Source organism: Solenopsis invicta, chromosome 3, assembly GCF_016802725.1.
Source record: "Solenopsis invicta isolate M01_SB chromosome 3, UNIL_Sinv_3.0, whole genome shotgun sequence".
NCBI lineage: Eukaryota > Metazoa > Arthropoda > Insecta > Hymenoptera > Formicidae > Solenopsis > Solenopsis invicta.
This window is the reverse complement of record NC_052666.1, coordinates 13800523-13814300: the sequence shown is the minus strand read 5'-3', so window position 1 is coordinate 13814300 and position 13778 is coordinate 13800523. Positions and strand designations below refer to the sequence as shown.

Below are 13778 nucleotides of genomic sequence, written 5' to 3'. Positions count from 1 at the left end.
TCTATAAAAAATCATACATATTTTACCTAACTTCAATGCTTTAGTTGTCATAGTAGAAAAACTGTTTTAACCCTTAAACACACCGATCCTGTAAAATACGAAAACACATTTTTGGGTCTGGAAGACTTTCAACTTTGAGAAGCTATAACTTTGATTACAATTAATATTTTTCTACGATTTTTTTTTAAACGAAAGTTTAAAATCTCAGGAGTGTGACTGCATAATCGGCATTGCTGAAAAATAATTTATTGTGAAGTTATAAAAGATAAACCTTTAAACAAAAATGAAAAATTGGTCAAAAATCCACTTTTCCTTCAAAAAATCATATCTTTGCAACGAAAAACGTTTAAGGACTTTCAAATACGGCGTTTTAAAGCTAAAGAGTCACACTTTCAAAATAAAATTTGGCAAAGTTATTTCTTTTAAAAAGTATAATTATGTAACATTGAGAATGTGAGGTATTTTTGGGCATTTAAAAATCCACTTTAAAAAAAAATTTTTTTCTTTGCAACAAAAAACTTTGAAGAACTTTACAATACGGCGTTTTAAAGCTAAAGATTTATACTTTCAAAAAAAATTATATTGTTATTTCTATTAAAAAATGTACTTATGTAACAAGGCGAATATGAGGAATTTTTGATTAAATCGTTTCTAAAATTGAAAATTGATGTGTTTTATGATATATTTCGGAAAAACTCCCTTTTCTACAGCATTTTATAGTATTCCAACTTTAGACAGAGTATATGCAAGTAACATCCGCAAACCGACCTGTTTGAACGTATTTTGTCCAGCTTTTTTATGTAAAATACTCACAAAAAAGTTTCACTTACACACTATATGGGTCACATTGACCCTAACAAAACTTTGCTGCCGTGTCGTTCAAATTCTAGTTGACCAAAAAAGTTGATCAACCATATTAGTCGAAAGAGGAGATTTCAAACTTTTTTTACGTCTTGGTCTGAACCTCCTATCTCATTCCGTCTTCACATAGCAAGCGCTCAAAACTTTATATGGGATCTCTCAGACCCACTTACGTGTTTAAGGGTTAAAACAATTTATATATTAATTTGCAACTATATTTAATCTAAGTAGGGGAGGCTGGGGCAAATCGTTAGACCGGGTAATTTGATAATTGAAAATATTTTTTTATGGGTACATATTAAAAATTTACTTTAAATACTGTAAACACATCCTAATGTAACGATGTTGCTAACAAAGTTTTATTGGCAACGGCATCATATTGAAATTGTAATGAAAAATGTGTGACAGTCGAAGTAATTTCTGATAATCAGCATTTCTTTGAAATTTAAGTGAGATAATTTTTTTTGAAAACTTTGAATGTATCGTGTCTAGTTGAATGTATTTGAAACATTTCGTGTTTATTTTTTGTTGTGTGATGTCTATTTTTGTCGATCACAATAATGCACACAGTTAATGTTGGGGTTATTTATAATACCGAGCACCAGGGCGATTTGTTAATACTGATTACAGCAATGCTAACCTTACGTTGACTGCGTTACGAACATTTATGCTACGCAGAGTTAAGCATTGAGGTAAACTAAATTTTTTCATTGATTTAGTTCAAACTTGATAATATTGTGTATTTTAGTACATAGAACATGAATATGAATATAAAATCGTTGCTCCTAAGCAGGTAAAGAGTTATAAAGTGTTAAAGATTGATATTTGTGAGGTGAGGGAGGTGAGTTAGGAAATCTGTCACACCGATGGCATAAAAGGACATGCGAACATGTATGTTTGAATTTGTTTTTTGTATATCTATATCTTTTTTTAAATAAAAGAAAGTCTTAACAACAGCTTTTTTAACTTTAAACAAATTTCGAGATATTCCCGGACTAGTTACCAATTACCCCGGGCTTGGGGTTATTCCCATGTTTTTTTTTAAAATGAATATAGAACTTAGGAGACACAAAAGAAAAAAGGTTTATAAACAAATAGCCCCGGTCTCCCCTATATATTTATTTAAACTTATTAGTAAGTCAGTAAGTCAGTAAATACATTTTATTAATGTGATCTGTTTTAAGACATTACAATCAATTATAGAGCAGATTACCATTTCAAAATATTGTTTAAGACTAAGGGTTGATACCTAAGATAATGTTAAAGCACTATTCATTCTTGTTAGGTCTACCCATCTGTTACCTCCTGTCTTGTATACTTGGACGGGAGTATTTTTTAATGAATTTTTTTATGAAATTTGAAGGCTAAACTCAAAACGAATTTGGAGACTAGTAGCAAGTGAATATTTATCTCCTTTTATAAAATACAGAGGTTGTAAATTACGTTGATAACTTTGCAGAGATTAGTGGTAGAGGGTTGACATCTGATGCATTGTTGAAGTACTTGATGAGCATTATTTATCCCCGTTGAGTCCACACTTCTACCACTTTTCTGTTGTAGCTTTATATACTTAGATGGGAATGGTTCTTAACAAATTTTTTTTATAAAAATTGAAAGTGAGAATACTTTTTTCAGTATTTGTTTATTAGTGTTTATTAAATTTTTTTTTTTTTACAGACAGCACTGGCATTAGCCGTTGCAGAAAAGGCACTTGAATTTGAACACAGAGACTTGCATTGGGGTAATATATTAATATCGAGAACAAAAAAACCATATGTATATTATAATCTTGATGGGAAAGAGATCAAGTTTCCTAGCAAAGGTGTAAAGGTATATGTTCTACGAAAAACATTTCAAAATAGAATTACTGCAATTAATAAAACAGAAGCAATGTAATATAATTTTATTTTTAAGTAAAAAATAATTTTTTAATCAAATCTGTATAAATTAAATCTAGAAATATATTTGTTGATATATAATTTATTATTTTAAAGTTTTATTATTTTAATATTTTTCTTAAACAATCATTTATTGCTGATTATTCAGCGATAGCAGTGATTTACTATTACAACTTTGCCAGCACAGAACATTTCAATAATGTTGAAACAACTTTATAATGCTTTTGTAATATTATATACACTGCTTGACAATTGCTAAGGAACAGAGACATTTTCTGAAATAAATAATCACAGGCAATTAATGAAGAAATAAAACGAAGTACATAAGTAATAGAAGTGGAGTGTTATACAGGGTGTCTAAAAAAAAGGGTCACATATTTTGATAGCAGGTAGTATTGATCAAAACAAGAAGAAAAGATCTAATTAATATGGGTCCTAAAACTAATATCTTCAAAGATACAAACTATTTTGTTATTCGAGCTCTTTGTCATTTTTTTATTAGTCGTGTCATCTTTAGAATGTCTCCTGATATTTACATTTGCAATAGATACTACAAGTCAAACGACATTGCGTAGGCCTTGACGAATGTGAGCAGCCCTAGTAAACAAAAGAGTGTTTACTACTGTTGCTATACGAGAGTTCGTCAGTACGAGATTAATCGTCTCAGTCAGCATTAAAATTTTTTGTTTTTTGTAAAAAAAGGAGTTATATTTTGTTATCATATGTACATACATTTAGTTTCTTTATTTCAGTTTTTTTTATAGAAGATTAATGATTACATTTCATATTAAAATAAAAATCATTTCTTTATCTCTTTTTGTTTACTTTTTATTTTTTAAGGCACCTAGAAAAAAGATATCCCCATTGTACCCCACTCTTTCCTACCCTTTGTTCATTACATTCTAAAGATGACCCGACTAATAAGAAAATGACAAAGAGATCAAATAATAAAATAGCTTGTATCTTTGAAGATATTAGTTTCAGGACCTATGTTAATTAGACCTTTTCTTTTTGTTTTGATCAATACTACTTGCTATCAAAATATGTGACCCTTTTTTTAGACACCCTGTATTTATCATGCAAAATAATACAGATTTTATCACTTGGGAAAGTGGAATAAATTAAATGAAGTTTGGGTTTGAAGAATTTCAAAGTCACAAAGAAAAGTTTTTACCAGATGTAAGAATAAGAGATATCAGTCTCTCAGTAAGGAATATGCCCTCCTCGGACACCAATGCACATTTGGCACCTATTATTCATGCTGTTCATTAAACTATTAAGGAGTCCTTGGGGAATATTGTCCCATTCTTCTCTCAAGGCGTCTTTTAGTTCTTGCACGGATCGGAGAGGGTGATTTCTTTGTAAAACATATCTGCCAAGAGCATCTCAGGCATGCTTTATAGGATTTAAATCCGGAGAGTATGCAGGTCATTCCATACATTCAATATTTTCACTTTTAAATGTGTCCGATACTTCAGCGGTTCTGTGCGGGCGCGCATTGTCGTCGATAAACAGAAAATCTGGATCTACCGCACCCCTAAAAAGACGAACATGACCTAGAATAATCTCTCTGAAATATCGCTGATTTAACGGTACCTTGCTCAAAGATATGAAGCGATGTTCTGCCATTGTGCATAATGCTTGCCCACACCATAATGCCTTGGCCATACCGATGATGTTCATGAACATTCTGTGATGCGTAACATTTTCCCCTCTCTCTCCACAATGACTGATGACCAGAATCATTTGTCACGGTAAAGCGAGATTTGTCAGAGAACATTACTCTGGACCACTGTTGCTGACCCCAACCAACATGTTTGCTACACCAATGAAATCTTTCTTGACGATGGCGTGCTTGAAGTGGAATGCAATGAACAGGTTTTTAAGCATACAAACCAGCCTGATTTAATCGCCGAGAAATGGTTCTGGCAAATACACGTGTACCGGTGGCGGTTGCAAGTTCTGAAGCTATCTGACTTGGAGTGAGATATCTGTTTCTTTTACCATTAAGGGTACATATCGATCATCTTGTGGTGTGGTTTTCCTTCCACGACTATCGGCATGCTGTCGCATAGCACCTTTAACGGAATTTTTTACCTGCGAGATGATACTTTTTGACACTCCCATTGCTGTGGCCACAGTAGTGACACTTTGACCTGTTTCGAGCCATTCAACTACTCGTCCGCGAAGGTAGGCACTTAAATGATGTCTTTCAGACATTTTTCACTTAATTATTGCCGTACCACACAAAATTTCTCAGAAAAGAGTTCAACAACGTACAGCACCGTTTTTATCAAACACCTAATCTCATCAACTTTTGAATGAATTAAGAACTTTCGTGCACCGCATTTTATACAGTTGACACGTCCTGCCCTACTACGCCTTCTACATTGAATTTTACTGTGATTGGTCGGTTGTCGAGAACGCTGTTGCAAGAATCTGTTGTTCCTTAGCAATTGTCAAGCAGTGTACAATACTGAAATGTTATATAGTATTTTGCGATATATATATTAACTACATAAGTTTGATGAATTTTTCTCAAGGTGTCTATAATAGATTTCACGTTGTCGAGGATGTTGTATCAAGGATGCTGCATATATAATGATCTCGCACTGGATCCAGCTTTATTCACTGCTCACGGTGAATATCAGTTTGAAATTTATCGTCTTATGCGTGAGAAAATTCAGTAAGTTACATTCAGTTAAATTTAGTACATATGTTTTATTTCTTAATTTTTTCTCATATACAAGGTGATTCAAAAAGACCTTATCTCGTAAAAAGAGACGTATTTCTGAGGTTATTCTGAAACAACTCTTTTTTGGCAAAAACTTGCTCGAAGCTTAATGCCGTGTGTCGCGCTTATGACCATGAACTCGAAGATTTCATGGCCATCCCGGACGAGTCCCCAAATGTGACTCTCTTGTCTCATATTGAACTCAGTTTTTCGGTTGTCAAAAACCAGGATGACCGTAAAATTTTTGAGGTTATGGTCACAGGCGCAACAATATTTTTAATTTTTAATTACAGCGTCCTGATTTCTGAAGCGCCAATCATACAGTGTAACCACAAACAATAAAACTAGTCGTATGTTCGCTCATAAAGCAAAGAGAATATAATCTAATCTAACTTAATCTCTTTGTTGTAATATGTGTCGTGTGTTCATCATGTAAATACATGTTTCTTTTTTTGAGTAAGTCTCATGCGTGATTAGTAATGGTTAATAGTAATTGATGACAGTGATTTGTATAAAGTTATTTGTTAGTATTTTTTGGTGAAGAGAATGATTGCAGTAAATGTAACAAGTGATACAAGTAATTTAAGAGAAAAGAGGAAAATTTCGATTTTGATATGGAAATTCTATCTTTGTGAAGGTAAAGGCTGGTCGCTGTGCACGATGATGAGTATACACGTTTATACTTGTTTGAACACGTTTTCTCTCTCTCTCTCTCTCTCTCTCTCTTTCTGCATGTTTATCTTTTAACCACTCATTTTAAATGTGCTAGTTTTTACTTAAAAAGGATATTTTTTTACACGTACAGAATTATTAAAAGCAAGACATCAAATAATTGAATATTTTTTTTAAATATACCATAATTTTAGTGTCAGCGAGTGAGTTGGTAAATAAATGAAAAAAGAATGAAAATGGGATAGAGGTTTTGAGAGAGCGGGAGAAAGGGGGGAAGGAGAAAGAGCAGTATTCGAACTATCAGCTGGTCATTGCGATCGTCTCACATAATCGCCTGTATTGAACGGTGAGTTGCGCTGGCTCTGCTTCTCCGTTATACGGTGTCAGGAGCCGGAAATACCGACGGAAAGGAGGGTAACAAGAATTAACTGCGCACCAAGAATACAATGGCAGAACCGAACTTTATTCACCGGTCGTATATAGAAACGTGGCGGCCATACCGCACGTTACGAGAGCTTCGACGAGTCTAACGCTTGCAATGATACACCCACGAGAGAGACCGCAGGGGCGCGCTAGTGAATCTCACAGGGCCAATCGCATGGCGGTATATATATCACGTGGTTTGCGAAATCAATTGGGGCACGAGACAGAAGATCGCGTGACCCGCACAGCCCGATTATTGTATAACTATTCTTTTTTATAATTTAAAAATTAAGTAATAGAGAGAGATATTTTGACTGTTGATGTATCAATACAAATTGAACAAGAATGCCTTCTACGGTCGCAGCTAGGTCTTCGTGCTTGTATTGTTTGTGTGATTTTATATACTTTTCTCAAGTTCAATGAACTGCACGCCGAATTAATTTTCAGTCATAAACCAATTCTGAATTGAACAAGATTAAGTAATATCACGTATTATTAAATACTAACCCATTTTTCCCCTGAAAAAACTGTAAAGAAATTTATATAAAAGAAAAGTATATAAAATCACACACAATACAAGCACGAAGACCTAGTTGCGACCGTAGAAGGCTCTTGTTCAATTTATATTGATACATCAACGGTCAAAATACCTCTCTCTATTACTTTAAAGTCACGCTGCTTTGAAGAGCGTTCTAACTTGTTGCTTATTGTGAGAAATATTATCACAGCCTCAGTGATCGAGTTGGCTAAGATACCCGTACTGGAGATTCCGGAGGTCCCAGGTTTGAACCCTGGTTGAGGTGATATTTTTCACAATAATTTCTTTACAGTTTTTTTAGGGGGGGGGGAAGGGTTAATATTTAATAATACGTGATATTACTTAATCTTGTTCAATTTAGAATTGTGTTATGACTAAAAATTAATTTGGCGCGCAGTTTATTAAATTTGAGAAAAGTATATAAAATCATACAAACAATACAAGCACAAAGACCTAGCTGCGACCGTAGAAGGCATTCTTGTTCAATTTGTATTAAAAATTAAGCTTCGGGCAAGTTTTTACCAAATAAAAAGTTGTTTCAGAATAACTTCATGAATATGTTTCTTCAAAGACATAAGGTGTTCCTGAATCACCCTGTGTACGTCTTATTTATATTTTTATTGTGTGTGTAGGAATAATTGGCGAAAATTTGAACCATATACGAACGTCCTCTGGTTGCATTACGTTTTAGACAAAATGATTACGGCAGTAAGATATAAGAGAAAGAATTTAAAAGTACATAAGCAGGCTATTGTTAGATTAAAAGAGTTTAAAGATACAATGTTAAACTATGAAAGTGCGTACGACTTTATAATCAATTCTAATAGTGTCGTGTATCTATGATGTGAGCTCATATTGAAAAAATATTTTGACAATAAATCAAACTTTGCTAATTTGTAGATATTCTGTTTGTTATAGTCCAAACCATAATATAGCGCATGATAATCAATATCAAGTTACGACGCGACTAAATAAAGTTAAATATTGAAATAGCATTTTCACAATACAGTTACATTTTGAAATACCCGGAACAGCAATGATTTGTATAAAAAAGTTGTGAAATACCTGGAAAGGCATTTTTACTCTTAATTCATAAATTCGTCAAACTCGGGTTGTCATCCGAATTATTGTGAAAATGTTACCTTCGTGGAAGCAGCAAATGCGCTTGGTAGTGGCCTTGCGCAGTTGCTAATGTATATAAACCTCCAAAGATTGAGCAATGGAGAGTATCAGATATCCATCCTTGCGTATACTCTAGCAATGCGAAACTTCACGTGAGAGAATCATCAAGGGTCGAGAACAGCGAATAGAGTGACTTGCGAAGGTAAGAGGATATAGCATCTTCTATCGTGTAATACGATCCGGCGAGCGAAACACCATTTTGCCGAAGAAAGAGTTGTAAGAAATTATTAAATATATCGTTATTTACTGAGAAACGAGTAAACATCCGTTCTTTTTATGGACATCTTCCTTGATTCCTAATCCTTTAGGTGATACGAATCTTATGTTTAAAGCAAATATTTTGTTGTGAGACGAAATCCACGTGTTATATTTAACAAATATTATAAATACAAATATTTATTAAGGGATATATAGATTATATAAGTGTTGAAATGATGCTCAAACTCACTCGACGTCGATATTACAGATTCTTTTTTTGAGCGAGAGTCGAGCGGCATGCGGTTACGCGCAGGTCGAAGGGTAAAGAAAATAGCGCTAAGGCCAGTAAGTTAGCTAATGATTTTTGTCCAACACATTCATGAGTATATCTGTTCTTATTCTTCGACTTTATCTCCATCTCATGCAAAATATTCATCTATCATGTCTCACAATAACTGCTCTATTCACCATGGTTCATCTTTGTTGCGTGCACACATTTTCATACACGCAAATCTTTTATATTAGACTTCTAAGTCAAATTTCAGAAACTCTATGTTGTTTTTGCGTGTAATTTGCACTTCACAGTAATCTCATCTTATGAAAAAAGACTGTTAAATCTTTGTATGAAGCAAATATTAGCACCCGTTGAGAGCTCTAGGTGTCATATTGGACTAAAAGATTAGATAAAAAAATATAAATTTAATAAACAAAATAAAACGAAGGTTAAGGCTCTTATAAATAAATTAAAATTAGAGAACAATAAGCTCAAGAGCCACGCAGGATGTCAGATGCAAATAAATAAATTAACGCATAACTCTAATGTCAGGCAAACGTTTCGACCTTTAATAACGGTCTTCGTCAGTACAGATATTACAAGTCTATAAAACAACTAATTAAGATATGAATTTGTCGAAATAAACAAATAAAGATAAAAAAGTGAAAACAAGTTACCGAATAAATAGAGATTGTGCAAAACCGCAGTGTACATCTTATGTCAACGTTTTAGTATAATAACATTATAAACGACCTCACAGAGCGTATGCAGAGACAAGAGCTTCGTAAAACCACATAAACTGGTTGCTAACAAATAAATAAATAAGAAAATGATATTAAAATAATGACTTTAAAACTTGTAACATACAACAATACAAATTAAATAGTTAAAAGTTATAAACGGAAAATAAATAAAAATAAAAATAAATATGAAAGCTGTACAAGTCATAAGATATAAAATTGTACGACAAGACAAGACGTGTACGTGTAAAGCAAGTCGATCACAGTACTGTATCTAAAATTATTAAATCGTTGTTATATTTGTTGAAAACGTAGTTCAATGCCATTCCATCGATTCTGTACAGAGATATTTAACTAACTAAACCGAGTCCAGATACATGTTGACGTGTTTTTACAGCATCAAGAGGCTTTGTTAAGATGTCTGCAATCATTTCAGACGTTGAACAGTAACGAAAATTAACTTGTTAGTTAGTCTTTAGCTTTTTATAAAAATGATACTTTGTATCTATATACTTTGTTCTGTTTGACATCTTCTCGGAGTCCAACATCTTGAGACAGCTGTGGTTGTCCTCGTATAATATATCCAGTTCTTTTAGACGAATATGGAAATCATTTAATAAACGGTTAATTCACATTATTTCTTGACAAGCTTTGGAGAGTGCAACGTATTTGGTCTCAGTAGAAGATAAGGCTACACACGTTTGCTTCCGACTTGCCCAACTGATCAGCGCTCTATAAAGCTTGATTACAAATTCTGAATTTGATTTTCCATCTGTTACATCTCCAGCCAAGTTTGCATCAGTATATCCGATTAAAGCAGTATCCTTGCTGGTATTGTTGTCACTCAATATTAAACGCAAGTGTCTGGATCCTTTGATACATGCTTATTTTTCTACTCAAGATAGATGTTGATGCTGCAATATCTGGTCGCGTATAGGTGGATAATAATGCTCCTATTGCACTACGATATTGCTTATTGTTAGGTAGTTTCTCTGATAGTTCTTCGAATTTTTCATATCATGAATTCAGTGGAATCTTCGATGATTTCGTATCTTTTAAGTTAAAACAATCAATGATTCGGTCCATGTATGTTGATGTATAGCAAACATCCCGTCTAATTCTCGTTTGATGTGAATTTCAAGATAGAATTTTAATTTACCAAGGTTACATAAATCGAATACTTGACTAAGTTTGTTTTCTAACTTCTTAATCCAATCCTTGTTATCACTTGCAATGATAAGATTATTGACATATATAAAAATATGTCCATTTTTTATTTGATTCTTTTGAATATAGACGTTTGTCAGTGTTTGCGAGTTGAAAACTTTTTTTAGTCAACATGTGAATCTTCTGATTCCATGCTTTTGCTGATTGTTTTAATCCGTTAAGACTTTGATGTAATTTGTATACAAGTTCTTCTTTACCCTCAATTGAAATTCCTTGCTTTATAAAAATATATCTTTCTCCAATTTGCCATTTAAAAAGCTGTTTTTATATCATAATGTTGCACTGACATATTTTGTTTGCTTGCTATTGTCAAAAGCGTACAAATGTTGCTTATTTTGCCACCAGTGCGAATATTTTATCATAATCTCCGTAGACTTGCAAAAAATCTTGTGCAACAAAACGAGCTCGATAACGACTAATATTTCCTTTATCATTGAGTTTTTGTTTTAACATCCATTTTCCTCTGATCACTTTTCTGAAGGCAATTTTGTTAAAGTTTACACGCGATTTTTCTGAAACGATACTATTTCTTCTTCCACAGCTTGTTTTCAGTATTTGCTTTCTGGGCTAGATATGGCCTGTTTATATGTTAGTGACTTTTTAGGTATAGAGTTTAAAACGCAATTACATGTTTCTATTAATCGTTGTGCTCGAATATCTTTTGTAGATCTCAATGATCTACGGATTGTTTATTCTGCTTGAGATGCTGGCTCTGTTGATGTGGACTTTGAAGAAGCGGCCACTGAAGATTTGGTTTTCGAAGGTGTTGGAGTACAAGCTTTTGGAGGATGATTTTTCTCAACTGAATCGTCAGTCAATTTGAAGTGAATTTTCTGATGTATTTTCTCGACAAATTTGATATGACAATTTGACACGACTGACATATATTTTATTAGTAGTTGTATCAAGTAATTGGTAACTTTTTACAGTTTTGGAATAACCCATATAAATCGAAGTTCTACTGCTTTATTATTCAACTTTCTTCTTTTTTCATCTGGAACATGAAAGCCTTACATCCAAAAGTCCATAGATAATGTACATTAGCAGTGCGACCAAACCAGTGCTTGTACGGCGTTTTATCAATTGCTCTCGAAGGTAAACGATTTAGGTAATTGGCAGTTGTTACTGCTTTACTCCAATAAGTGTGAGGTAGTCATGAAGTAGGATAAGGAGATCGAATTTTGGGTGAAAAAAGTGGATCCGAATTCCGTCGTAAAAATGAGTTCAATATTTGGTCATTCACGTCACACGAAACGTTAGTATTACTATTTCCAATGCTTCTGTGATTATGCGAATATAATCTTGTAACGATACGCATCTCCGCCGTCTGCGCGCCTCCGCATCGTTCCGTCCACCGAGCGCGGCGAGAAGCCACGTGGACGCACAGCATAACTTTTCGGCGCAATCACGCGGCAACATGCGCACCGACCGTGGCGTTCCGCAATGCTCCCACTCTGACTTGGCCGACCGAGCGCGCGGATTGGCGCATCTAACTGCGCGTTTGGATATATAAGCCAGCAGTGGGAACGCAGAGTTTAGATCCCTCCGGTTCTCCGACTTGTCCAGTTGGCGACCGAGCATTCTCGATCGCTCCCCGAAGACGAGCATTCTTGCCGTTTTCCGAGTTTCTCGACGAGCATTCTCGTCGCTATCCTCGACCGAGTATTCTCGACGAATCAACTCCAAGATCCTCGATGAGTATTATTGTTGCTATCATCAGCCGAGCATTCTCGACCAATTGTCTCGTCTTTGAGTGCCTTTGTTGCCACTGAACGCCGGGTTGCATTTGTAACCTAGTAATCGGCAGGGCATCCGTGCCTTGTTGATCGAGCACTCTTTTGCACGGGATGCGCTCGGGCGAATTGCGGAAACGAACAGATCGGCGGCGGACCGCGCTCGCGATTTTCTGTACGCACGCGCCTACATGACTGCGCTTACATCAATCGCGCCACGTTCCGCCACTCCGCCGACCGTACGGACCAATAGTCCGCGTAACCCACCGTAGCGTAACATATATCCTATCAGTATTTTGTTAGTTTAACCGCAAATTATTCTGTTTCTGTCTAGTCTCAGTATTCAATCAATCTGCGAGTTATTATTACCAATTATATTGATTGCGTTATCATTTTTTGCCCAAGTGCGAGTTATTCTTGCGTATTCTCCGTTATTGTTTCCGCGTAGCACTGAGATACCTGCGAGGTGCTCTTTTTCTTTTAGTTTGAATACGACACTCTGCGCGTTTTTCCTTTACGGCGTTCTTAAACGCGAATTACGCACTCCGTTTACTTTGTTATCTGTTCACGGATATTTTATTTTGAATAAATCATTCTACATTTGTTTTTTACTTTAACCAATTGGGTATGATTATTTTGAACACCTGACTAACTGACGAGTCTTATCTGGACCGATCCCGAATTCCCGCACCGTTACACCGAAACCGCGTACCGTTACATGGCGCTCGAATAGGGACTGTCTTAGAAACCGATTAATCGGTAATTAAACCCAGGAACAAAAATGTCGTTAACCAATTGGATAGACTGTTTACAAAGAGAGCAGCTCGAGGTCTTGGCCTAATCATACCAGATCGAAACCTCCGGTACCATTGAGGAACTCCGCCACCGCGTAAAACAACACTTTCTTACAATCCGGTCAATCCGGATCGCCGCATGAACCGAAACCGACGAACGCGACGGACCACAGTTCGCACAGTAAGGTCATGGAACCAAATGAGGATATGGGTTGCCATTTTGACGGCCGAGATCCTCTGTCTTTCCTAGAGTGGGTAGCCGAATTACAAGAAGAATACTGTTACACTGACGAGCAAAGCTGGCCTGTTCGAGTTACTAAAAGGCGACGCATTGGCCTGATACAGGAACGAGCGAGATAATTGGGAAATCTGGCCAAATTTCACAAACGCACTCAAATGCCAGTACCTGCCACGGCGATACCAAGCGAAGCTTGTCCAAGAAATACAGGAACGTCGGCAGCAACCGAAAGAACCGTACGCAAAGTATGCAACCGCTTACAAACC

The 13778-nt window shown here is 35.3% G+C and overlaps 1 protein-coding gene across 8 annotated transcripts in view; it reads left to right on the top strand.

Annotated features, from left to right (window-relative positions):
- The window catches only part of LOC105201053, an 86066-nt gene extending 77508 nt beyond the window's left edge, over positions 1 to 8558 (top strand). For 6 of the 8 annotated variants that reach the window (XM_039446458.1, XM_039446456.1, XM_039446457.1 and 3 more), the window contains 3 exons: positions 2539 to 2691; positions 5303 to 5445; positions 7759 to 8558. In XM_039446458.1, coding sequence (XP_039302392.1) covers positions 2539 to 2691; positions 5303 to 5445; positions 7759 to 7969 — 507 coding nt within the window. In that variant the 3' untranslated portion in view covers positions 7970 to 8558. The remainder of the gene's footprint in view (positions 1 to 2538; positions 2692 to 5302; positions 5446 to 7758) is intronic. The other 2 variants (XM_039446460.1, XM_039446464.1) reach the window with 1 other exon arrangement.
- Positions 8559 to 13778: the final 5220 nt, after the last annotated feature.